Here is a 26,509-nt window from a genome sequence, read left to right as displayed (position 1 = left end):
CCGGTGAAGAGTGACTCTGACTTCCTATCTGTCTGTATTTATACATCTCCCTCTAGTGATTGCTTAGTTGTAGTGCATTTACATTGACCCCCTGTATATATACACAGATATGTAGATCACTACGTCCCCCTTTTTTCTTTTACATATTTTCTGTACAGTGTTAAAGAAAATTGTACAAAACAGTTAGATTAATTATGATATGTATATCGGTACAAGTGGTGATGATATTGGTTATTATACAAAGCCAATTAATATTTAGAACATAGAACATAGAACGCTACAGCGCAGTACAGGCCCTTCGGCCCTCGATGTTGCACCGACATGGAAAAAATCTAAAGGCCATCTAACCTACACTATGCCCTTATCATCCATATGCTTATCCAATAAATTTTTAAATGCCCTCAATGTTGGCGTGTTCACTACTGTTGCAGGTAGGGCATTCCACGGCCTCACCACTCTTTGCGTAAAAAAACCCACCTCTGACCTCTGTCCTATATCTATTACCCCTCAATTTAAGGCTATGTCCCCTCTTCCATTATAAGTCCAATCTTAATTTAAAACATTTATGAGTCTAACTTTATGAATTTATTTTGTCGAGTTTTTTTTCCCTTCTGTTGTTGGCGTGGTGATGTTGATTTTGTAATTTATTTGTGAATGTCATCAGTGTTCTTGTTTTTAAGTAACCAACAAGTCATCACGAAGTGTTTGAATGGCCAAACCACTGATGTTGACTGACGTGGACTTTTTCTTGTGCTTAGTGGGTCATCTGCCTTGAAAGCTGGTGTGCTTGTTTGTTCTGGAGCAAATGTGAAATTGTGAGATTCGTTGTCATGCCATGGTATGTTTGTACTCTTGTCATTGTTCTGGAGTGTGCTGTTGCATTGTCTTTCATGTGCAGAGTTGTACCATGTTGTACAGGTTGTTGTTTCATTGTTGTTCTTTCTGTCTTTGTTTTTGTCGTGCTTATTGTGTCTTTGTTATGCTTCTTGTTGTTGTTCTTGTAGCTGTGCTTGTAGTTTTGTTGTTGTGCTTGTTGTGTTTCTTGTTGTTTTTGTTGTTGTTCTTGTTTCTGTTGTGTTTCTTGGGTTTTTGTTGTTCTTGTTGCGCTCAATGACTGTTCCATGTGGATAATTTGAGTCATTCTCAAATTTATTGGCGTCAGTGTCCTTTGTCATATCTGATGTTTCACTGAGCCTTTCTTCTTGAGGATTGAGAGAATGATCTGATGTTGTATTGCAACGAACAAGCAGACAGTGCAGGGATCCCTTATGGCCGTTCCCTTCAAAACAAGTATACCGTTTTGGATGCTGTTTGGGGGGGGGGAGATGACCAACCGGGGGAAGGCCCTAGCGGCCAGGTCTCTGGCACTGAGTCTGACTCTGGGGCTCAGAAGGGAAGGGGGGATAATAGAAAAGCAATAGTAATCGGAGATTCAATGGTTCGGGGAACAGATAGGAGATTCTGTGGTCACGAGCGAGACTCCCGGAAGGTATGTTGCCTCCCCGGGTGCCAGGGCCAGGGATGTCTCGGATCGTGTCTTCAGGATCCTGAAGGGGGAGGATGATCAGCCAGAAGTCGTGGTGCACATTGGTACCAACGACGTAGGTAGGAAAAGAGGTGTGGAGGTAATAAACGAGTTTAGGGAGTTGGGCTGGAAGTTAAAAGCCAGGACAGACAGAGTTGTCATCTCTGGTTTGTTGCCGGTGCCACATGAGAGGCTAGGAATAGGGAGAGAGTGCAGTTGAAATCGTGGCTGCAGGAATGGTGTAGGAGGGAGGGCTTCAGGTATTTGGATAATTGGAGCGCATTCGGGGGAAGATGGACTCATGAGTAGCTCTACTCTGATTGTTGAGTGCTTCTGTCGAGCTGAGAGCTGTTAGTCTCGCTGTGTTCTTGCACATCTTGTATATTGATTGTGATCACATTGTCACTGTTCTCGTATACAGTGGGTAGACAACCATTGGCTTCTTCTTGATTATGTGTGCTGGATAGACTTTCAATAGTCTGCTTCTGGGTGCTCAGATACAGTGGGTAGACCTTCATGGTCTTGATCATGCATGGCGGTCGCCATGGAGTTTTTAATTGCTTCCATTTTGGAGTCTGTCAACAAGCTCTCTGTGTCAAATATTCCGCATTCCTGTTATTCGTTCCAAAGTGAATCACCTCACACTTCTCTACATTAAACTCCATTTGCCACCTCTCAGCCCAGCTCTGCAGCTTATCTATGTCCCTCTGTAACCTGCAACATCCTTCCACACTGTCTACAACTCCACCGACTTTAGTGTCGTCTGCAAATTTACTCACCCAACCTTCTGTACCCTCCTCTAGGTCATTTATAAAAATGACAAACAGCAACGGTCCCAGAACAGATCCTTGTGGTACGCCACTCGTAACTGAACTCCATTCTGAACATTTGCCATCAACCACCACCCTCTGTCTTCTTTCAACTAGCCAATTTCTGATCCACATCTCTAAATCACCCTCAACCCCCAGCATTTTCTGCAATAGACGACCGTGGGGAACCTTATCAAACGCTTTACTGAAATCCATATACACCACATCAACTGTTCTACCCTCGTCTACCTGTTTAGTCACCTTCTCAAAGAACTCGATAAGGTTTGTGAGGCATGACCTACCCTTCACAAAACCATGCTGACTATCCCTAATCATATTATTCCTATCTAGATGATTATAAATCGTATCTCTTATAATCCTCTCCAAGACTTTACCCACAACAGACGTGAGGCTCACCGGCCTATAGTTACCGGGGTTATCTCTACTCCCCTTCTTGAACAAAGGGACCACATTTGCTATCCTCCAGTCCTCTGGCACTATTCCTGTAGCCAATGATGACATAAAAATCAAAGCCAAAGGCTCAGCAATCTCTTCCCTGGCTTCCCAGAGAATCCTAGGATAAATCCCATCAGGCCCCGGGGACTTATCTATTTTCACCTTGTCCAGAATTGCCAACACTTCTTCCCTACGCACCTCAATGCCATCTATTCTAATAGCCTGGGTCTCAGCATTCTCCTCCACAACATTATCTTTTTCCTGAGTGAATACTGACGAAAAGTATTCATTTAGTATCTCGCTTATCTCCTCAGCCTCCACACACAACTTCCCACCACTGTCCTTGACTGGCCCTACTCTTACCCTAGTCATTCTTTTATTCCTGACATACCTATAGAAAGCTTTTGGGTTTTCCTTGATCCTACCTGCCAAAGACTTCTCATGTCCCCTCCTTGCTCGTCTCAGCTCTCTCTTTAGATCCTTCCTCGCTTCCTTGTAACTATCAAGCGTCCCAACTGAAACTTCACGCCTCATCTTCACATAGGCCTCCTTCTTCCTCTTAGCAAGAGATTCCACTTCTTTGGTAAACCACGGTTCCCTCGCTCTACCCCTTCCTCCCTGCCTGACTGGTACGTACTTATCAAGAACACGCAATAGCTGTTCCTTGAACAAGCTCCACATATCCAGTGTGCCCAACCCTTGCAGCCTACTTCTCCAACCTACACATCCCAAGTCATGTCTGATGGCATCATAATTGCCCTTCCCCCAGCTATAACTCTTGCCCTGCGGGGTATACTTATCCCTTTCCATCACTAACGTAAAGGTCACCGAATTGTGGTCACTGTCTCCAAAGTGCTCACCTACCTCCAGATCTAACACCTGGCCTGGTTCATTACCCAAAACCAAATCCAATGTGGCCTCGCCTCTTGTTGGCCTGTCAACATATTGTGTCAGGAAACCCTCCTGCACACATTGTACAAAGAATGACCCATCTAATGTACTCGAACTATATCTTTTCCAGTCAATATTTGGAAAGTTAAAGTCTCCCATAACAACTACCCTGTTACTTTTGCTCTTTTCCAGAATCATCTTCGCCATCCTTTCCTCTACATCCCTAGAACTATTAGGTGGCCTATAGATGCCAGTCTTCAGCCAATTTGATTAATTCCAAATGTATCAAGAAACGGTTGAAGGCAATGGGTACTGAAAAGGCTATGGGCCCTAACAACCTACAGGCAATAGTACTGAAGACTTACCAGTTTGGCGGCCTTGGTTACGGCGCCCCTGCTGCTCCTGCCGGCATGGTACTCCACCAGCCCCATAGTGGTGGCGACTTTGCGGATCTGGGGCCAATGGAGAACGCACGTGGGGGGAATGGGAGCATCGGTTTGGTCCTCAATTTGCGACAATCACCGGTTTGCCTCGGGGAATATGGACGGTGGGTTTCGAGCATGGCGGAGGACGGGGATTGAGAGTATGGGGGATTTATTCTTGGAAGGGAGCTTCCCGAGCATGAGGGCGTTAGAGGAGAAATTTGTGCTGGCGAGAGGGAATGAGTTCAGGGAGCTGTAGGTGCAGGATTTTCTATGCAGAAAGATTCTCTCCTTCCCACGCCTGCCCCTCAGGGGGATCCAGGACAGGGTAGTGTCCAGTGGATGGGCGGGGGCGGGGGAGGGGAGGGTCTCGGATATATATATATAAAGAACTTATGGGAGCAGAAGAGTCACAGATCGAGCAGCTGAAGTTTAAGTGGGAAGAGGAGCTCGGAGGTGAGATGGAAGAGGGCTTGTGAACGGAGGCGTTGAGCAGGGTAAACGCGACCGCATCATGCGCCAGGCTCAGCCTGATTCAATTTAAGGTCGTCCAACGGGCCCACATGACAGTGGCCCGGATGAGTACATTTTTCAGATTGGAGGACAGGTGCGTCAGATGTTCGGAAGGGCCGGCGAACCATGTCCACATGTTTTGCACATGCCCAAAACTCAGGGGGTACTGGCAGGAGTTCGTGGATGTTATCTCCTGGGTACTGAAAACAGGGGTGGTGATGAGTCCAGAGGTGGCTATTTTGAGGGTTTTGGAGGACCCGGGAGTCCAGGGAGAGAGAGAGAGAGGCTGATGTTTTAGTCTTTGCTTCCCTGGTAGCCGGCGACAAATTTTGCTGGCATGGAGGGACTCAAAACCTCCGAAGTCGGAGGCCTTGCTATCAGATATGGCGAGCTCTCTCGGTCTGGAGAAGATTAAATTCGCTTTGAGAGGGTCACTGTATGGGTTTGCCCGGAGGTGGCAATCATTTATCGACTTCTTTGCGGAAAATTAATCGTCAGCAGGGAGGGGGGGGGGGGGGGGGGGGGGGGGGGGGGTGAGAGAGAGGGTTAGGGAGACGTAGGTTAGGGGGGTAGTTTGGCTGATCCTTGTGGGAGGTGAGCTGGGTTTCTTGCACTATAACGATTGTTTTTTGCACACTTTTTTTTTTATTATGCCAAAATGTCTTAATAAAATTGTTTATCAAAAAAAATAGTACTGAAGACTTGTACTCCAGAACTTGTCATGCTCCCTAGCCAAGCTACTCCAGTACAGCTGTAACACTGGCATCCACCAGTCATTGTGCAAAATTATCCAGATATGTCCTGTCCACAAAAAAAAGGATAAATCAAATCCAGCCAATTACCACTCCAACAGTCTAATCCCTATCATCAGCATGGCTCTTACACAGCAGTACACGGCTCAGTGATATTCAGTTTGGGGTCCATCATGGGGCACTCAGCTCCTGATCTCATTACAGACTTGGTCCAAACATGCACAAAAGAGCTGAATGCCCGAGGTGAGGTGAGAGTGACTGCCCTTGACATAAAGGCTGCATTTGGCCAAATGTGGCATCACCAAACCCCAGATTCTCATTGCCTGCCCATCACCAAATCCCAGATTCTCATTGCCTGCCCATCACCAAATCCCAGATTCTCATTGCCTGCCTGTCACCAAACCCCAGATTCTCATTGCCTGCCCATCACCAAACCCCAGATTCTCATTGCCTGCCCATCACCAAACCCCAGATTCTCATTGCCTGCCCATCACCAAATCCCAGATTCTCATTGCCTGCCTGTCACCAAATCCCAGATTCTCATTGCCTGCCCATCACCAAATCCCAGATTCTCATTGCCTGCCTGTCACCAAACCCCAGATTCTCATTGCCTGCCCATCACCAAACCCCAGATTCTCATTGCCTGCCCGTCACCAAATCCCAGATTCTCATTGCCTGCCTGTCACCAAACCCCAGATTCTCATTGCCTGCCCATCACCAAACCCCAGATTCTCATTGCCTGCCCGTCACCAAACCCCAGATTCTCATTGCCTGCCCATCACCAAACCCCAGATTATCTGCTCCCACCTGCCACCAAACTCGCCACAGGCAGGTTGGGAGAATTTGCCTCGGGTTCAACCATCTTCAACTGCTTTATTAATGACCATTCCTCCATCATAAAGTTAGAAGTGGGGATACTCTCCCATGATTGGACAAAGTCCAGTATCATTTGCAATTCCTCAGAGCCCATGTTCAAATAGGCTAAACCCGGATAACACACAGGTTCCAGACAATGATCATCTCTAACCATTATCCCTTCACATACAATGGTATAACCATTGCTGAATCCTCCACTAACAACATCATGGGGGTTACTATTAACCAGAAACTGAACTGGACTAGACTAACCATATAAATACTGTGGCTACACAAGCATTACATTGTGGATCGATGCTTGGCTGCTGCTACTCTTGAATTACATTGTGGATTGGATGGTTGGCTGCTGCTACTCCTGAATTACATTGTGGATTGGATGGTTGGCTGCTGCTACTCCTGAATTACATTGTGGATCGGATGGTTGGCTGCTGCTACTCTTGAATTACATTGTGGACTGGATGCTTGGCTGCTGCTACTTTGGAATTATATTACAAGCTGATTCCAGGGTACAGAGAGCAACACAAAAATAACTATGCACCTACAATTTGTTTTAAGGTAAAGGAATAATCATGGCTTTTGTTTTCTGAAAATAAACCTTCAATGGCCAGGGAAAATCTGCACAAGTCAAACAATGCCAAGATTTACATTGCTTTCCTATCTGGTTGAGCTCAGCTTGCTATTGTTTATAATGATTACCAATGGGAGAAATGATAAACCCTCTTTCAGCTGATTTCTTTCATCTTCATTGTAGCAGAGATACCAAAGTTGGGGCAACAGCTAATTGCATCCGACAATATAATGGGAGGCATTTCATAGAATCACAGAATTGTTATAGCGCAGGAAGCCATTTTGCACCAGCTCATCATGACTTAGTACCATTCTCCTGCCTTTTCCCTATACCCTGCACATTATTTCTATTCAAATAATCATCTAATGTCCTCTTGAATGCCTCGATTGAACTTGCCTCCCCCACACTTCCAGACCAGACCCAAACCATTCGCTGGGTGAAAAAGATTTTTCTCACATTATTTCTTTTGCAAGTTCCTTTAAATCTGTGCCTTCTCGTTCTAGATCCTTTGATGAATAGGAACAGTTTGAGTGCTAAGGAGAGCCAGGAATTGCTAAGTGCACTAGAATGAGAGGCCATAGTCTCAGAATAAGAGGTAGCAAATTTAAAACATAGACGAGGAGAAACTACTACTCCCAAAGGGTTGTGAATCTGTGGAATTTGCTACCTCAGAGTGTGGTGAATACTGGGACAGCGAGTAAATTTAAGGAGGAATTCGATTTTTAATTGGTAATGGGTTGTGAGGGTTACAGAGAACGAACAGGACGGTGGGGTTAAGGCTATGATGAAATCAGCCAAGGTCGTATTGAACAGTGGAGTAGGCTCGAGAGGCTAAATTGCCTAGTTCTGATGTTCTAAAAAGGAACTGTTCTATCTGATTTTACCATCCTGCTCTTGGTCTGTAGCCCTGTAGGTAACAGTACCTCAAGCGCAAATCTGGTGTTCTTGATTAAGAAGGGGATTTCTTGATTAATATGAAGATCAGGGATTATGGGGAGAAGGCAGGAGAATGGGGATGAGGAACATATCAGCCATGATCAATGGGCCAAATGTCTGCTCCTATATCTTATGGTCTTATGTCATTAGTCTAATTCAGAGTCAGTAATATTTACCAGTATTGTCAATTTGAATCTCTATGGAAGGGAATAAATATCCTGCTGAAAAAGTGCTTAAAATTTTTTGAAATGATCCAAAAGGTTTTAATATTGTCATAGGATTAACAAAATATGTTGAAGTGAGTGATAGAATGCTCTAACAACTTAAAACTCAACTGTTACAACTACCTTCAGAAGAAACTCCATTTTGGAAATAATTATACCGATCAGTAACAGCTTTTTTAGTCAATTTAACAAGAGATATTTCACCTCCTTTGCTTTTTGTGGAGAGATCTTTGATCATGAGTCATTTGTGGGGTGTTTTTTGGTAATCAATGATTGTCTCAACTCAATATATTTCTTCATAAGAGGTATTCTGAATGATTTTTCAGAAGCAAAGGGAAGGACTATTAGGATTTCCATGAATAGAATTGGGCCCTTTTTAAGTAGAGGCATCCAACGCCATCAATGGGGCCACAAAACTGCAACTCTACATATCTTTAGTAGTACCAACTGCAATCTATGCCAGTGAGAACACCAAAGGCGTAATGCAAGTCGGACATCTTTCATCTGGTCCTGGCATCACACTGATAGACTGCATCACCAATGAAGAAGTGGTACAGAAGACTGGTCAGAGGTGCCTGTGGACGTTGTGATGGACATGTGATTAAAGCTGACAGGATATGTAGTTCCCATCCAGGATACACACCCACAAGACTGGCAGTAGAATGGGTGCCACCAGATGGAAGACGACTGGGTGAAGTACATTTAAGGAAGACTTCCTGGGGTACCACTTGGATGAGAGTGAAAACAATTATGATGGATCGGAGTTGGTGGCTGGGTATTATTGCCCATTCCACATGGAACATAGGATCTAGTTCCTTCAGTCCTCCCAAGTCTTAACATAGAACATACAGTGCAGGAGGCCATTCGGCCCATCGAGTCTGTACCAAAGTAAGTGAATCTCAAGTCTTAAGATTCCCTTAACTCTTGTTTTCATTCGAAATTCGCTTGCAACATCCTGAAGAAACCACACACCTTTGAAAAAGCAGGCCAGATTGTTAAATACTAAATAAGAATAGGGAAGCCTATTTAACTGAGTCTAATCTGTACTTTTCTCATTGTAGCTACATTGTAGCCAGCAATAGTCAACCAATATTATCATCTCTAGACTGTTGATACATTACTTTCAATAAAGATTCATACCTGGGAAAGGGAAGAAGGAGACGATCTGCAGCGGAATCACACACAGCTCAGCAAAAGCCAAATTCACACCTATCAGATTAACCAGAATTTTCTCTGACAGATGTGGAGTCCAAAACACAACAAAGCATAACTGGGGAAACAGAGAACATTAAAGTTAGAAAACATCCCAATGTAGTTTAACAGTTATCTGAACACTACTGTCTGGCCAAGAATCACCTCCAGATTCAGAACATTAGTTCTAAATATCAGGTTTAGCTCTCCAAGGATCCCACACATTGCATGCAGCAGAAAGTTTCTCAAAAAATGGCTGCAGCACCAATAATAATAATGCTAATCTTTATTAGTGTCATAAGTAGGCTTACATTAACACTGCAATGAAGTTATTGTGAAAATTCCCTCGTCGCCAAATCCCGGCACCTGTTCGGGTACACTGAGGGAGAATTCAGAATGTCCAAATTACCTAACAGCATGTCTTTCGGGACTTGTGGGAGGAACCGTAGCACCTGGAGGAAACCCACGAAGACACGGGAGAACATGTGGAATCCACGCCGACAGTGACCCAAGCTGGGAATCGAACCTGGGACCCTGGCGCAGTGATGCAGCAGTGCTAACCACTGTGCTGCCGTGCCGCTGACTGTTGCATGCAACACTGCCACTGGTGCAGGCTGTTGGAAAATCTCTGTGAAAATACATATATTTTAACACTAGTAGCAGGTATACAAGTTCATATTAGAGTGCTTTTATCTTTTTAATAGGTGAAAATGGACTTTTTGACTTTTTACTGGTTAACTGCTACATGCTCAACCACAACAAGAGACATCTATCCTGAGCATTTAGTTACCCATGCCCTTTTGCTTGCTTTATTAGATTAGATTCTTTTGTCTGTTTCTGGGATCAGTATCTGTGTTAGTAAAGAAGAAATCAACTAGTTTGTGCATCCTTCTTGCAGTTCACGTTCTATTACTGAGACCAAATCTACAGTTTTGCCTTTGTACCCTATGCCAGACCCAGCAACTGAGGAATGGCCCTTGTACTCGTACACAAAACAGCCAGTTACATTGGCTTTGAAAATGAGGTGGTAGGTATACACAATAAGGGAGGCCTTGTGGAGCAGTGGTTAGCCTATCAGCCAAAAGCTCTTGGATTGAGTGCCACACCAGGACTTAATGACCCAAGGAAGGTGTGTTCATTACATGGCCAAACAGGCTGATTATCAACCTGCAAATCCTTCTGAAACCAATGAAAGAGTGGGAGTACATGTAATGGAAATAAAATTGGAGTCTCTACCATCGCCATCACTATCCATGCCTGTAAAATTGCATGTTGTCACAGCAACAAGATGCCTGTAAAATTGCATGTTGTCACAGCAACAATATGCCTGTAAAATTGCACGTTGTCACAGTAACAAGATGCCTGTAAATTTGCATGTTGTCGTAGTAACAAGATGCCTGTAAAATTGCACACTGCCACAGCAACTTGGATTCAGAATGATTTGTAAAATGTCACCTCACACAACAGATGAAACATTTTTTTAAACTTAACTTGAGGATTGACCGACCTTTACAGGGAAAGGAAAATCTAATGAGGCGTGTAATGGGCTATATGTTATCAACTGCTTTTTAGCACAAAACTGAAAGTTCCTCCTGACATTCAATGGTACCGAGACAAAAAAATCATAATTAGGGGAAAGCGCAAAGGGACAAATTCTGATGCTAAACGCACAAAAACAGTTACATTAGCAATCACTCTCCTATCACCTCAGCTTACAGACATGTTTAGACGTGCAGTATTGCTGAAAAGAGACATGCTGTCGAAACTTTTCATCTTACACTCTTCAGACCAGACACAAGAATACCTATTATAAAGGGAACAACCATTACCTGGTTCATTACTCATAGCACTGACTTGAACAATCAAAGTTGACCTGCCCAGCTTTAATTTAAACAAAAGCAGGACAGTTAACAGCTCCCTGATGCCACATTCTCCATGGGTAATGCCTCTTCCAATCAGGGTCCACTTGCCAGCCAATTAGCACAGTCTTCTCATACATCTGCACCACTTCTGCCATGACACGGCAAATAAATTCAAACCAGGCTCAGAGATTAAAGGGTCATGTGATTATCCAATTTACAATCCATTCCATCTCATTATCTAACGGAAATAGAAATGAGCAGGAAAACATGTTTGAAAATTATACACTTATTAGATACACAATTGTGTTGAGTAAAACTGTCTCCATTTGCTCATTTTTGCTGTTTAATAAAGGCAGCTACAGACTGTCATGCCAATAAGAAAGGCATAATTCATTTGGTTGAGGCATGATTTGTAAGAAACATGACTGAAAATCCTTTAATAACACATAAGGGAAGGGCTGGGTGCAAACCATCTGGAGCAACAGTTCTTAACATGTAATCTAGGTCAAGTCTTGTTGGTGATTGAATTTAAAAATGAATGAGATCATCTTCTGTGTTCAAGACAGACTAAAATCTGAGGGATATGATCAGATAGATTTGAAGTTACAGGTAGATTATGTTCTACTGGGCTGACATTATGGCACGATGCATTGCAGTGTTCCTGAGCAGTACAACTAAATAAGAGACTGACTTTCCACTTCACTCCATTTCAAATCACAACTGTGCTGCAGAAGGAGGTGCTAGTTGTGGGGGGGATGGGTAAGTATGTGGGGGGGATGGGCAAGTGGGGGGATGTGTTTGTTGGGGGGGAATGGCCGAGTTGGTGGAAGAATGGGGAGTAGGAAGTGGGCGAGTGAGGGGGTGGGCGAGTGAGGGGGTGGGCGAGTGAGGGGGTAGGCGAGTGAGGGGGGTGAGCGAGTGAGGGGGGCGAGCGAGTGAGGGGGTGAGCGAATGGGGGGGTGGGCGAGTGAGGGGGTGGGCGAGTGAGGGGGTGGGCGAGTGAGGGGGTGGGTGAGTGAGGGGGTGGGCGAGTGAGGGGGGTGAGCGAGTGAGGGGGTGAGCGAGTGAGGGGGTGAGCGAGTGAGGGGGTGAGCGAGTGAGGGGGGTGAGCGAGTGGGGGGGTGGGCGAGTGAGGGGGTGGGCGAGTGAGGGTGTGGGCGAGTGAGGGGGGTGAGCGAGTGAGGGGGCGAGCGAGTGAGGGGGCGAGCGAGTGAGGGGGTGAGCGAGTGGGGGGGTGGGCGAGTGAGGGGGGTGAGCGAGTGGGGGGGTGGGCGAGTGGGGGGGGGTATGCGAGTGGGGGGGTGCGCGAGTGGGGGGGGTGCGAGAGTGTGGGGTGGGAGAGTGGGGGGGTGGGCGAGTGGGGGGGTGGGCGAGTGGGGGGGGGGGTGGGCGAGTGCTATCAAGGGGGAGCTGCTCATAAACGCTCCCTTGAACTAACTCCGGGGCAGCACACGACCATGGCACCACATAGGTCTACTCCACACTTTGAGGCGTAGGCCTGGCCAGGCTGCTTTCTCCCAGGAGGAGAGGCAGGTCATCCTGTTCTCCCAAAGGGTTTGGAGGACCAGGGATGCCAACGCTGCCTGGGAGGCAGTGGCCACCAGTTTGGGCAGTATGACCAGGAGGGCTGATGTACAATATAGGAAGAACACCAATGACCTCCACTGGGAAAGAGTAAGTTAATACAGGCCCCTGGCATCAGTCTCACCTACTACCCCCCTGACCTCTGCCATACCCCCATCCCAACAACAATTCTGTGTCTGGCACCTCCCAACCCTCCCCCACAGCATATCACCGCGCTTGTGCCCCGGTACACCCTGGCACCCACCAGCACATCCCATCAAAGCCCAGGAATAGTGCCCACACATGCCACCTGCCATAGAAACCCCTGATGCGTCAAGAGTGTAGCTCAATGCCCTTCCTGGTCACCGCAGGAGAAGTTAGCCCATTATAGGTGTAAAAGGATCCAGACGGGTGGCGGGGTTCCAGATATCAGAGTCCTCACCTCCTATGAGGAACAGGCCCTGGAGATCATGGGGTGGCTGAGGAAAGTGGCCACCAACGAGGTTGGCCTGCACCACAGAGTATCCACTGTCCCTTCACCCATATGTCCTATCTAAAGTGAGTGGTTCTTATCAGGCAAAATTATCCTTCCCTTTCACTGATCCTATGTCCAATCTCTCGCAGGATCTCCATCTGATGGGACCAGGCCATCCGGGCATATCAGGTACATCCCTCCACCCACCACCCAAGAGAACACCGCTGCAATCACAGCTGCCATCCCTACTCTCTACCAGCGCCGTGACACACCTTGACGACAGTAGTGGACACTGGGGCACAATCTGGTGAGCACCACACAAATGTTAATGCACATCAGGTGGAGACAGGAACATCCAAGGAAGTCAGCAGTTGGAGGTCTGCTGGATCTCAGGACTCAGTTGAGTCCCAGTCAGATGCCTAACTTCTGGGCAAGGTTATCCCGGAGCTGATGCAGGCACTGGGGCACGACTAGAAGATTCAGAAGGGGATGTCAGCGACACTCCGGTAAGTGCATAGCCAATTGGAGGAGTCCCAAAGACCAAGGGTGCAGGAGATACGCCAGAAATGCATGGCACCGATGCAAACACTGCGAGGGTGGCGATGGCAGTGGAAAGTCTGCAGCACGAGATCAGCATCATGAGTGGTGGTGTCCAAGATGTGGGTCAATCTGTGACGAGAATGGTTGAGGGTTTCGACATCATGTCCCAGTTGCTGAGCGACATGTACCAGATGTAGGTGAACATTGTCGTGGCACTTCAGAGTGTGGTCCAGTCACTGAGGAGCATCACTGAAGGCATCGGCACCATAGTCCAGACAACAGAGAGGCACCAGGACCGGCAGAGCCAGATGACGCAGAGGCCGCTGGAGCTTACTCCAGCTGCCCCTGTATCACTTGAAGATGCCAGAGGCCCTTCAGGCACAGTCCTGGGAGAGGGCATGCTGGAAGCCATCCCAGTACCTGCTACCAGGGAGACAACGGCGGTTTCTGGGTTCCTCCTTGGCCCGATGAGTGACCGGGTCTGCAGGGTGTGGGCTGCCCCCTGCACATGGGGTGCCACTTCCAGCCTGCGTCGATGCTGCTGCTACCTTCTCTGGCATCCGGCCACCTGGGCTGCCACCAGCACTGCAAGGGCTGCGGCATCAACAAAACCATCCATCATGTTATCTGTAAGGAGTTGGAGGAGAGAGACCGACAATCAGTTTGAACTTACCACCCCAGGATCCTCATTCCCCTAAGCCTCCCCCACCTTTATGTATCCCGCCTTCTCTCAGAGTACCATCCAGCAAACTAGTTGTGCTGGAGAACCCCACTCTGCACACTCACCACCAGACACAGCAGGAGCCCCTAGACCCCAGGCCTCTGCCAGGAACCATTCGGGAGACCGTACTCAGGTACCCTGCCTGATCTATACACTCACCGTTTGATTGCGGGCTCCAGTGCCATAGCCCAGCTCTACAAATGTTTGATTGTTGGCTGCTGCCTCTGTGGTGCTGATGCCTCCGAGGTTCAGGCAAAGTGTCCATGCCTCACAGTTGGACTGGAATGCTGAGCAATAACATTTGTCTGGGCCATGGCATGTGCATCCACAGGGATGTACTTGAGAGCTGTGAAGTGCTCACATAATTAACAATGCCAATTCCTTATCAGCAATATCTTTTAGCTGTGAAATTAAAGGCTGTTCACAATCAAATGGCGTTGAAGTGACGGTCAACATATATCCACATACAGGGCTCTGTCCTGGAAGTGTTTGGTAGGGCAGACAAGTGGCGCTGTACTTGTCCCTGTTATGGATGTACACAATATTGCAGGATGGACTGTAGGCACAACAGATATTATGGCCCGCGCCCCCTAGGCCAGGGGTCAGCCTCGACCTATAGCGCCCACTGTGCTGACCAGGCCCGTCCCCCATCCCCCCACTGAGTGCTGGGGCAGCAGCTCCAGTGCCTCTGGGCTGCATGCCGGGAAATGGCAATGGTTACTCATTCCGCAGCTCCCCTCAGCAGCCATTGTGCTAGCTTCCCGTTTTAAAATAAGAGTGCTAAACGGTGCCTGCGTGACCTCTCGCCGGTTAGTTCATGCTGCCAACTCACTGATGTGATTACCCTTAATTGGTCTCAAATGCTGTCTCACCACGTCTGGGCAGGATCCGGAACCCACCAACGGGGGCAGGCCGGTTAGATCACAAACTGAGCCGTGCGCGGCGCATATCCTGATTTCAATCTTTCTTGCAATTTAACGGGCGCGCCCGGTGCAATGCAGTCATCAAATCATACCCTCTATTCCTCCGGGTGATCCGGTTTCCTCCCACAAGTCCTGAAAGACGTGTTAGGTCATTTGGACATTCTGAATTCTCCCTCAGTTACCCAAACAGGCGCTGGAATGTGGCGAATAGGGGCGTTTCACAGTAATTTCATTGCAGTGTTAATGTAAGATTACTTGTGACAATAAAGATTATCACCTGAGAGTCAGAGAAATGTGCAGAAGGTCCCAGGGAGCATTTCCCCAGACAATTGCCACATAGGTCCACACGTCACAACTTCTGCATGGCCCCAATGCACACTCCGTTTCCAACAATCTGGAAGATTTTGCCCGTCACATCATTTACCAGGCTAATTTACTAATCTATTAAAAGTTCCCCATCTGCAGTTTGAATTTTCTGCTCTTATTTTCATCCCAACTATCTCTAATTTTTGTATCAATAGTAAACCTAGGTTTATTTCAGTCCTACATTTTCAAATAATTATGTGCATTGCAAGCAATCACGGGCTGAACACTAGTCCAGGAAGCATGATAGTGGTCTCCTTCCTGAACTGCTCTTTGTTTCCCAATATTCTATTCATTTCTATGCAACTTTAGCGGCAGCTATCACACCATTACTTTTCCAATCTTGTCGCACAACCTCATGTGATGAAAGCTTCAGTGAAATCTTAGTATATAATAGGTAATGAAATGGAGAATCACCAATGTCACATCAGGAATGCTCCTCAGAATTTTCCATTCATTAATTTGAATACATTGGTGCAATGGAGTGAAAATGTCATAAAAGTTGTTACGAGGAAATTCCAGATGTTCGTTCTGTGTAGGGACACTAACTAGATATCTGTTATTATCTAACTGATCTTAAAAGTTTAAAATGGAATATTAATTTCTATTAACTTCAATGGCAAGCTATTAGTGAGGTTTAATGACCAGCTACCCTATTGGGAAGGTTAAAATCTACCCACGTGAGTTAAAAATCATCAATTAATCAGAACTCTCCCAGCCAAATATGGCTCACATTCCCTTTAATACCTTTCACCTTGATTTCACAATTGGATATTTATTATTTTTAAGCAGGTGATTTGTACTTGCATATTTCTGTTTTGCAATGGACCTATACATTAGTTGTTGAAAGGATAACAGCCTGTGGTGATTTTCTTCACTAGATGACTTTATTTATAGGAAGCGATTAACTGTCGTTCAATAATATTTGTAATATAATAATTTCTCAAGCAAGCCGTTGTTATGGTTCCACTGTGTGATGAATGTAAGAAATTGGTATATGAATAGTATTATATGTATATGTGTTAGTAATGTTTTAAATGCCTGAGTTAGGGGGGGGGGGGGGGGAGGAGGATGAGGGAATGTTCACTTACTGCATATTTGTTTTTATAATATAATGTTAACGTTCACCTTGTTTTGTTAAATGTTGTTAATGGTTATGTAAAAATTTTGTTTCGATAAAAATCTGAATAAAGATATATTTTTTTTTAAATGCCTGAGTTAGGATGTGTATATATCTGCTGCAGTAATGTTTTTAAAAATCCTGGTTTAAAAGACAAACAGTCTTTGTGGCTGCAAAAGGTGCAACTAAGACGTTGCAAAACTGCAATAATTATTCTTTCAAACCATGCTTATGTTTACAAGGTGAGGCCTAATGAGATTTTGTTATAATTTCTGGGGAGTAGGTAATTAGAGACATTGGGCATGATCTAACCACAAAACAAATCAGACTCCATTCTGGGCAGGATTAGCAGGGTCATTCCAGGTGCTTGCACCGCAGGAACAATCCCGCTATTTAAAGGCACTCTGTTGCTATTTTGCGCTCTGGCAGGGTATGGCTCCCCTGAGGCCGCACTTTAGCCTAATTTCCTGCACTGAGGAGCTCCGCTCGCCATTTTTAAATCGCGCCCTGATCTCTCAACCCCCTTTAGGCAACCCCTGGACGCCCCCAATGCCCCAACCCAGCTATAAGGGGGACCTCGGGGACCCCAGCACCTCAACTCACACAGGGAGGGCACACCGGGTCCGATCCCTAACATGGGAAAAATGCCAGCCTAGCACCCTGGCAGTGCCCCTGCCAACCTGGCAATGTCACCTGGGCATCCTGGCAGTGCCAGGCTGGAACCCAAGTGGCACTGCCAGGGTACCAGGTGGCACTGCCAAGGTGCCCAGCTGGCACCTGCGGTGCCAGGGTGTCACGTTGCCCAGAGGCTGACCACCCAAGGGCCTCTGATCGCTTAGGAGAACCCCCCATCAAAGTGCCGTTCCACTTGGTCTCATTTGTAGAAACGAATGCTAAACAACTCCCGGCTGGGGTGAAGCCGATAGATGCCAGCTGGCTGTTCGATCCGGCTCAGTGCAGCTAAGTGGGTTTTTAAACTCACTTAACCTTACGAGTCTGGATCCTGCCTACAACAGGCAAGATCCCAACGTCTCACAAGATTTAGTTAGATCTCGAGAGGGGCAACGGTCATTGGGAATCCTGGGGGAAGCCTCTCCCGGGATCTACCGGCTGTGACTCACCCCAATTCCTGCAGGACGTGGCCGGCAAATCGTGCCATTGTCTTTAAATTTCAGTAGGTCATGGGATTTAAAGGTGATGTAAATAATGGGACGAGCCAAGTCTGCAGCGGACAGTTTAGGTTAGGTTTCTGGAAGCTGTGAGCTGAATGGCTTTTGCAGGAGGCTGTCAGATTCAGCATTAATCTGACAGACATGGATCTGCACGCTGCTTACTGAAAGAATCTCTCTCTCTCTTCAAGCAGTCTTTTCCAAGAAATCTCTATCCAGAGGGCTGCTCGTATTGTTGTGCTTGTTAACTGTATTTGTAAGTGGCTTTTGACCTGTGATGGTTTGCTTATTTGGAGATAAAGTATCCATTAGAAATTGAAGTGTATCCTTCATTGTTAAGAATTGTTTAACTGTTCATTTTAAGATGTTCTCTGAGATGTAAATGCGCTTACTCCTGTGCTAAGAATAAAGTTTGTTTTAATATAAAAGATACCCATTGGTCAGTGGAAACACTCCTGAAGCGAGTATCCTTTCCTTATGGTTCTAAAAATCAAAAAGTGTTTGGGTTCTTGTCCAGTGTCCTAAAAAATGCCGGTGTCTAGTCTGGGATCTTAACAAATAGAATTGTACCAAACTGTTCATCAACCCTGTGGATCTAAGGAGCCTTAGAACTGACCCTAAGAGGAATAATGTCATTCCTTTAGTCAGGACTGATTTGAAGCCATGTCGAGATGTCTGCGAATCTATTTGGTGCATTTGTCTCCAAGCCTTAAGACATTGGTTTTAAGTTACTTGAGCGGGTTAATTTCCAAATAAATCATCAGTCCTCACAACAAAAACAGAGCTATCACTGCACAATCATGATTTTGTTAAAACACACAGTCAAAAGTAATATACTTTATTGTTATTGGGCCAAGATTTCAGAGATACTTGCCAAACAACAGTGTGGAAACACCTTCCGTCCCAGACTGCAGTGGTTCAAGTGGTTTAGAAACAGCTTCTCAAGTGCAATCGGAGGTCGACAATAAATGCTGACCTCAACAGCAATCCCCACATTTCAAGGAACACTGTGGGGAAAAGATAACATGGAGGGGAAGAGGAGGAGGTCAGTAAAGGACAGGAGAAGGAAAGGAGGATGAGGAAGCAAAAAGAGGAGTATGAGGAAGCAAAAAGAGGAGGATGGATAGACAGAAAAAGGATGGTGGACAAGGAGAGTGGCAGTGAAGGGGATGGTGTAGCCACCGAAGTTGCCCATTTCCCTAAATACAAAATGGAGGAACGCAAAGCATACAGGATAAAATGGACAATGTTTGCAGCCCCAGCAGCCTGCACCTAGCAGGTGTGGATTCTGTCTGCTAAGAAAGCAGACAGCACCGAAACGAACGTTCCGCATACTAATGAGGCAATCACTGGGATAATTAGCATGTTAATGGAACAATTCCAGATACAATGGACACAAATGGGGAAGCAACTGCAACATTGTAAAGGATACCAGACACTCGGGCACCAACAGGGTTCAAAAACAAAGAGCCTGAGAGCCCGCCCAGTAGCTAAGGAACAGCCTCAGTATTGGGGGGATTCAAACATATCGATTGGGAAGAGACCCAATCGATTCCAAGCAGGTAAGGGAGTCCGCCCAAAGGGGCGCGGATCCCTGGGACCTATAAAAGACAGGTCCCACACATGGTTCAGTCTTCTCGTCCAGCCCTCCTCTCTCCTAGACCAGCCCTCTTCCGTGGACCAGCACCTCGACCAGCTTTTGCCAAGAAGACCCTGAGGAGAGAGAGAGAGAAGTTCGGACAGCAGCCGCCAGCAAGTAAGTCAACCTGAAGTCTGCAGACCAGAGCAGAGCAAGAGGCCTTGTTCCCTGACCCGGCAGTTCCTTCGAGATAAGTATTCGTTTATTTAGCGGTAGGAATAGCTTAATCCTTTTAGCGTGTGCATGGGTAGTTATTATAATTGTATTATAATAAACTCAGTTGTTTGAACTTACTAATTGGTGTATGGTTTTATTGCTTTGAACTTCACCTTGAACTTGTGGCGGTATCTTGATACCTGGCGACTCCAGAGCTAAGTAAAGAAACAGAGCCAAATTGAGTGTTAAGCACACTCACCCAGAACGACCAACAATGGGAAGAAAAGAAAGGCCTGGAAGTTTGCTGAATCGCAAGAAGCCAGAATTTTATTTGAGTATGGATGGCTCTATCTTTCAAAAACAATTCTGTTGGGGTGCTGGGTGTAATGGGTCTATCCAATGGCCAGAGCATGAAATTCTGCTTCATGGAATGGTTGAGACTTGTCTACACTCTGCTCAGTAATGGTAAATTCTGTTGAGAAGAGTAGAGAAGGACAGGCTAGGAGATTGGTGGTGAAAAGAGATGGCATTCTCATAGAAAGCCATGCAACTCTGTTTGGGCAAACAAGTTGTCCAGCATAGTTTGTCTGGAGGGTGGAGAAAGATTGCCCTCCCAATTACTAACCAAACTGACTGAAGCCCTAAGTTTTATGCCAGATGGAGAGGAGGGAAGAGATACCACCCTTGGCTAGTTGATGAAAGTTGTAGAGGAGGGGAGAATATGAGATACTGTACTGGGGTTGGTTGTGTGATTGGTGTTTTAACCATCTGCAGAGCTAGGGATTTTTGTAGCAGTGATGGTAGATATAATTCAGAGGCTCATCAAATGTTTGCAAGTTCCTGAATGCAGATGAAGAATAACTAAATCAGGTTACCTCATTGTCTTGTTTGAAGTTGTAGAAAAGGTCTTTTTACACTTTACTTAGCATTACTCAGCTTTGGATCACAGTAGCGAGGTGTATAAAATTGTAAGTATACTTCAACATCAAATAGTTATCTGGAATAATAATTGCTTTTAAAAAGATATGCAAATCAAAAATAACTTTGATAAAATAGGATTATGTTAGTAACATTTTACCAGCATATTCAACGCTACCATGCAGGTCTATAAAGGTGTCAGGTTTAATTGGCAGTCGATACTGAGCTCAGCAAGGGGAAATGGTTAAAAGGATATATAATTAGGCTTGGCTAGGGAATGGAAAACAAATCTTCCAGCATCCTTACAATTTCTCTCCATCCAAATGATCCCTGCTGGGAAGTGCGAGTACATGTACACATTGGTGAGGATAGTGTTAGGCTTGTCATTATAATCTAATTACCTGTTTCTACTATATCTTTGCATGAACCAGTCCTTTCAGGAGATGAGGTTACAAACAAAATACTCCAAAACTAAAATAGGATAAAGACGAAGAATGCAGTGGATAAGATAATGCCTTTTTTCTTTCTGCTAATACATAATATATTCTTCCCAAAAGAAAATTGGAAGTGACGATGGCATCAGCAATGGAATTGCAGATTGCAGAAAAAGGACATTTTACTGACTGCACGTTGAGAAAATTATATTTCGTGGAACAGGAACTGCTCAAAAAATGTCTGATATTGCAGGCAAAAAATATTTATTTTACACAATATAGGAGTAGGAGTAAATAATTTTTTCACAGCACATTGGAGTTTCAAGTTGTTGTTAGTTTGATAAATACTGTAGTGTATAGCATTTTGAAAAGTGCAATGTACAAATTGTTCACTTAAAGCTACCATAAAGAACTGTACCAGCAGAAGAGGAAGTCTTCAAACATAAGCAGGAAGGCTTGACAAGTTGCATTAATAAAATAAGCCAATATGCTTTGTGCATAAATGGCTGTCTCTGGCTGTTTTTTTGTCCCAAGAACCTCACACTGACGACAAGGATAATACAAAGTAAGAAGGTATGAATCTTTTTGGAGAGTTTTTCCTAAAGTTGCAGACTTGGAGTAATGCTCAGGCTGGCTGCTTCAAAGGTACAAAAGCTTGGATCAAACTAGCAGGAAGGCTTGACAATCAAGTTTAGTCACTGTTGTTGATGAAAATGGCACTGTCTATGCCCTATCTATAACCTGCCGAAGTATATTTGGAGCCATTCTCTGTGTTATGTTGGCAAAAGTGGCTGTGATGTTTCAAAGGAGCAAAGTCAGGTTCATCAGAGAGGGCAAAAGAAAAATGGCCTTACATTTCCACTGTGGTGGTGAAGAGGACATTTTTGAAACACTTAGGCCCAAGCAAAATTACGATACAGCCAATGCCCTATTTCCTGGTACAAAGAAAGAAGCAAAATGAGACCACTGAGCAGTATTGAATGTGCTCAAGGCAACTAGCAAACAAATATGACTTTGGCAATATGGAAAAGATTGAAAGTGAAATTAAAACAAAAATAATTGAAAGTTACCTCTCCAACCATCTACACCAAAAAGCATTCAAGAAAGGTAGATGCTGTCAAAGCTGATGGGAGTTAGCAAGATCACTAGCACTTTCCAAATCGTGTGTTATTGAAGTTGAGGCTGCAAAATTCTACATTCCAACTCCTGTGAACGCTATTCATTGTTTTCTGACACACGAGCCAAGTAACAACAACAATCTCACAAGTAGAATGTCAACGTGTCCAAACAATGTTTCCACTATGGCGGTGCTGATCCACACTGAACTAGTGAACAGTACAAAGCCTGTGGAAAACCCAACCACTTTGCTCAGGTTTGTGTTCATCAGAAAAATCAACTACGAAGACCAATACGAACAGAAGGGTGCCATGTAGCACAACACAGTAAAGTGAGAATAAAGTAGCCAAAGTAGAGGCTGTTGATCCTGACCATGGTTTTGTGCCCTCTTCCAGTTACAGAATCCTGCCGTGCGAGGCAGTGACCATTAGCTGCTCAGATGCAGATGCTCTCATAGATAAAGGAGCATCATAGATGCAGGAGTATCTGTCAATGTCATAGGAGACAAAACATTCTGAAAACCTCAAGACTGCCCCATTCCCTCACACCAAGGAATATGAAAGTTTTTACTGACAACAATGTCAAACCACTAAAAATTCTTAGGACCTTTGAAACGCCAATCTCATTAAAGACTGCAGAACGTATGCTATATTTGATGTCATATCTGGAGAACTAATATGCTCAGTTATCACACAGCAACTGATTTGTACATGATTATTATCACATGAGATTCCAGCGTAGACCAACATTGTATAAACTGCTAATGAACTTTAAATTCTGGCTGTACCTGGGGCCCAGAACCTTACAATTATTTTGCTTTTAATTGCTTGAGGGGAGAGATAATACAGTTAGAGGCACACACTAACTACTACTCATTAATTCTACATTTTGGTCACAGATTAGAATTAAAAATGCAGACAGAGCAAATAGTTTGACCTGCACCACATCACTTAAAAGTTAAATTATTCCAATTAATTGGAATCCATTAAGCACAAGTTGGAAGAAAGCAAATACAAAAAGTGGCAAACTATAGCTGATGAACATCTGCTGTCCAGTTCTCTGACCTATCTTCCATCTCACCTTCCTGCAACGCAATTGTCTATTAAGTTTGTATTTCTATTCAAACTCTGGAACAACTGAGACCATAATGAGGTGTTTTTGATGTTTTGTGCAGAAAACCAAAAGAAAGTAAAAGTGCGATCAAAAGACGTGTTTTACATTTAAGGTAGGATTCAAAATGGAAAATATTTGTATTTTCTCATAAGAGGAGTAATCAATTCTTGGATCTGTAAAGTATCAAACAGAATAAGTGATTTAATAATTTAATAAATACAAATTTCTTTCTGATCAAAGTATAATATGCAGTAAGGCTTGGAATCTTGTCCTTACTTAGAATGGGAAGCCATCCAGCCATGTCAAAAATTGAAGCAACGTGCATTTGATTTTTCTGCACAAACATTAAAGTGCTGGTAATCCTTTCTGGCTCTAAAAATGCTGAGAAAAACTGACTAAATGTATGCTAATAAATACCATCTAAATTGAAAAAATGTTGGCACAGGCCTTAGTTTATCAACAGATAATACACCCTTTTCCAGCCTAAGAATTGGTTATGAGGAAGATACTTCTGGATTCACCTAAGGGGCAGTAGGTCTAATGGTGCAGAGGGGTGAGTCATTGGTAATAATAAGATTGGCATGGAGGAGGCACTAAAAACATTAATCCAAGTACATTTCATACATTAAGGATGTAAGAAGCAGAATAGATAAGGGGAACTGGTGGATGTGGTATATTTAAAAATATAAACAAAAAAATCCTAAACAAAATTAGAGCACATGGGAATTGGGGGTAATATACTGGAATGGATTGAGAACTGGTTAATGGACAGAGTGCAGAGTAGGAATGGGGCATTTTCAATTTGGCAGGCTGTGGCTGGTGGGGTACTGCATGGGTCAATGCATGGGCATGAGCTATTCATAATCTACATGAATGATTTGGATGATGGGATTAAATTTAATATTTATAAATTTGCAGATGGCACAAGACTAGGTGGAAGAGTGAATTGTGAAGAGGATGCAAGGATATTTCAAAGAGATTTGGAGAGGCTGACAGTGGGCAAAAATTTGGCAGATGGAATCAATGTGAAGAAATGTGAGGTTATTCACTTTGTTAGGAAAAGCAGAAATAGAGTATTTCTTAAAAGGTGAGAAGCTGGCTAATTGTCGAACTTGAAAGAGACTTGGGTGTCTTTGGTCATGAGTCACTGGAAACTCTCATAGCAAGCAATTAAGGTGGCAAATGGCACATTGGCCTTTGTTGCAAAAGAATTTGAGTAGAGGAGTAAAGCTGCTTTACTGCAATTATATAGAGCTTTCGTGAGATTGCACCTCGGGTGTTGTGCGCAGCTTTGGTCTCCTTACCTAAGGAAAGATATTCTTGCTATATGGAGTCAAATAAAGGTTTACTAAATAAATTCCTGTGATGGAGGGATTTTCCTGTGAGGAAAGATTAAATAGGCTAGGCCTTTATTCTCTGGAGTTCAGAACAAAGAGAGGTGATCTCATTCAAATATACAAAAATCTTTTAGGGCTGGGCAGGCTGGAAGGATGTTTCCCTTAACTGCGGGGTGGGGTGGCTGCAGGGTGGGGCATGGGGGTGGGGTGACTGCAGGGTGGGGCATGGGGGTGGGAGATGGGGGGTTGTCTAGAGTCAGGGGACACAGTCTCAAAATAATGGGAAGGTCATTTAGGACTGAGATGTGTAGGAATTTCTTCACTGAGGGGGTGGTAAATTTTTGGAATTCTCTATCCCAGGTCCTTGTGTATCTCTGAGTAGGCTCAGTCACTGAGTCTGTTCAAGACCGAGATCGCTAAGATTTCCAGATATCAAATAGATCAAGGAATACAGGGATGGTACAGGAAAATGGTGTTGAAGTAGATCAGCAATGATTTCATTGAATGGTGGAGTGGGTTTAAAAGGCTGAATGGCCTACTCCTGCTCCTATTTCTAATGTTCAAATGTTCTTATGAATGCATGACTGGCAAAATGTTGCAGAAATTAGGGCTCTAGATTTTGGCGACATTGGTGCTAGTTCTAGGGCAAGTAGGATCTATACAGGTTGCAGCACAACACAAAAGCAAAAATCTTCCAAATTCTGGAAATCTGAAATAAAAACAGAAAAATGCTGGAAATACTCAGGTCAGGCAGCAACTGTGGAGAGAAAGAGTAAATGGTACATGTTAATGATTACCTTTTTTTTCCATTGATGCTGCCTCCCTGCTGAGTATTCCGCAGAACCAGGTTCAGGAATGCCAACTTGTGTATTGACTGGAACACATTGATCATAAAAATTCTTCTGATCATGTGATGAATGTAAGGGATATCTATATTATATTTTATAGATTTGTTGCAGTAATGTTTAAAAACCGGGGGCAGGTTTTGTACATATTTGCTGCAGTAATATTTTTTAAAATCCTGGTTTAAAAGACAGACAGATATACTTTGTGGCTGTAAAATGTGCAATTAAGATGTTGTAAAAGAAAGATCATCTTACCAACCATGTATATGTGTACAACAAGAGGCCTAATGAGATTTAGTTATGATTGCTGGGGATTCCCTGGGAGAGTAGATAATTAAAGACATTGGCCAGAATTCTCTGGCCATTGGGGTTCTATTTTCCACCTGGCAGGGCACACCCGCCCACGCGTTTCCCAGCGGTGTGGAATGGCTTATATGGAAAATCCCATTGATAAGCAGTGTGAAGGGAGAATCCTGCTGCCAAGCTTAAGTAGGTGTTGGGATTTGAGTGGGATCTAATAATGGAAGAAGTCAGGTTTGGAACTGGTAGTTATAGTTTAGTTTCTGGAAGCTGCAAACTAAACATCAGCTTTTGCAGAAATATGTCAAGGTTCAGCATTAATCTAAGACCGGGATCTGCGGGTTGTTTACTGAAAGCATCTCACTCTCTTCAAGCAGTCTTTTAAAATAACTTTATCCAGAGGACAGTAAGTGATCCTGTCTTTGGTAACTTTATTTACCAAATGATATATGACCTGTGATGGATTTTGCTTGATTGGAGATAGAGAAGGTATCAGCTGGAAGTTAAAGTGTTTCCTTTTATTTTATTGTTAAGCATTGTTTAACTGGTAATTGTAAACAATGGGCGGTAATTGTAAACAATGGGCGGTAATCTCCCCCCCCCCCCGCCGGATGGGAGAATCGCTGGGGCGCCGTGCGAGTCGCGCCACACTGCCCCGACACCCGCCCGCGATTCTCCCACCCCCCAACCAGCGCCGCGGGAATTGCGCCGGGCCGCTCGGAGAATCGCCGCTCGCCGTTTGCGCCGATTCT

At 44.6% G+C, this 26,509-nt stretch overlaps 1 protein-coding gene across 2 annotated transcripts in view; it reads right to left on the bottom strand.

Annotated features, from left to right (window-relative positions):
- LOC119966017 (progressive ankylosis protein homolog B-like) overlaps positions 1-26,509 on the bottom strand; it is a 250,863-nt gene that overhangs the window by 37,631 nt on the left and 186,723 nt on the right. For both annotated transcript variants that reach the window (XM_038797157.1, XM_038797155.1), the window contains one exon: positions 9,113-9,242. In XM_038797157.1, the coding sequence (XP_038653085.1) occupies positions 9,113-9,242 (130 nt within the window). The remainder of the gene's footprint in view (positions 1-9,112; positions 9,243-26,509) is intronic.

The sequence above is a fragment of the Scyliorhinus canicula genome, chromosome 5 (assembly GCF_902713615.1).
Source record: "Scyliorhinus canicula chromosome 5, sScyCan1.1, whole genome shotgun sequence".
Taxonomy (NCBI): Eukaryota; Metazoa; Chordata; class Chondrichthyes; order Carcharhiniformes; family Scyliorhinidae; genus Scyliorhinus; species Scyliorhinus canicula.
Note: the sequence above shows the minus strand (reverse complement) of the source record. Positions and strands in the feature narration are given on the sequence as shown.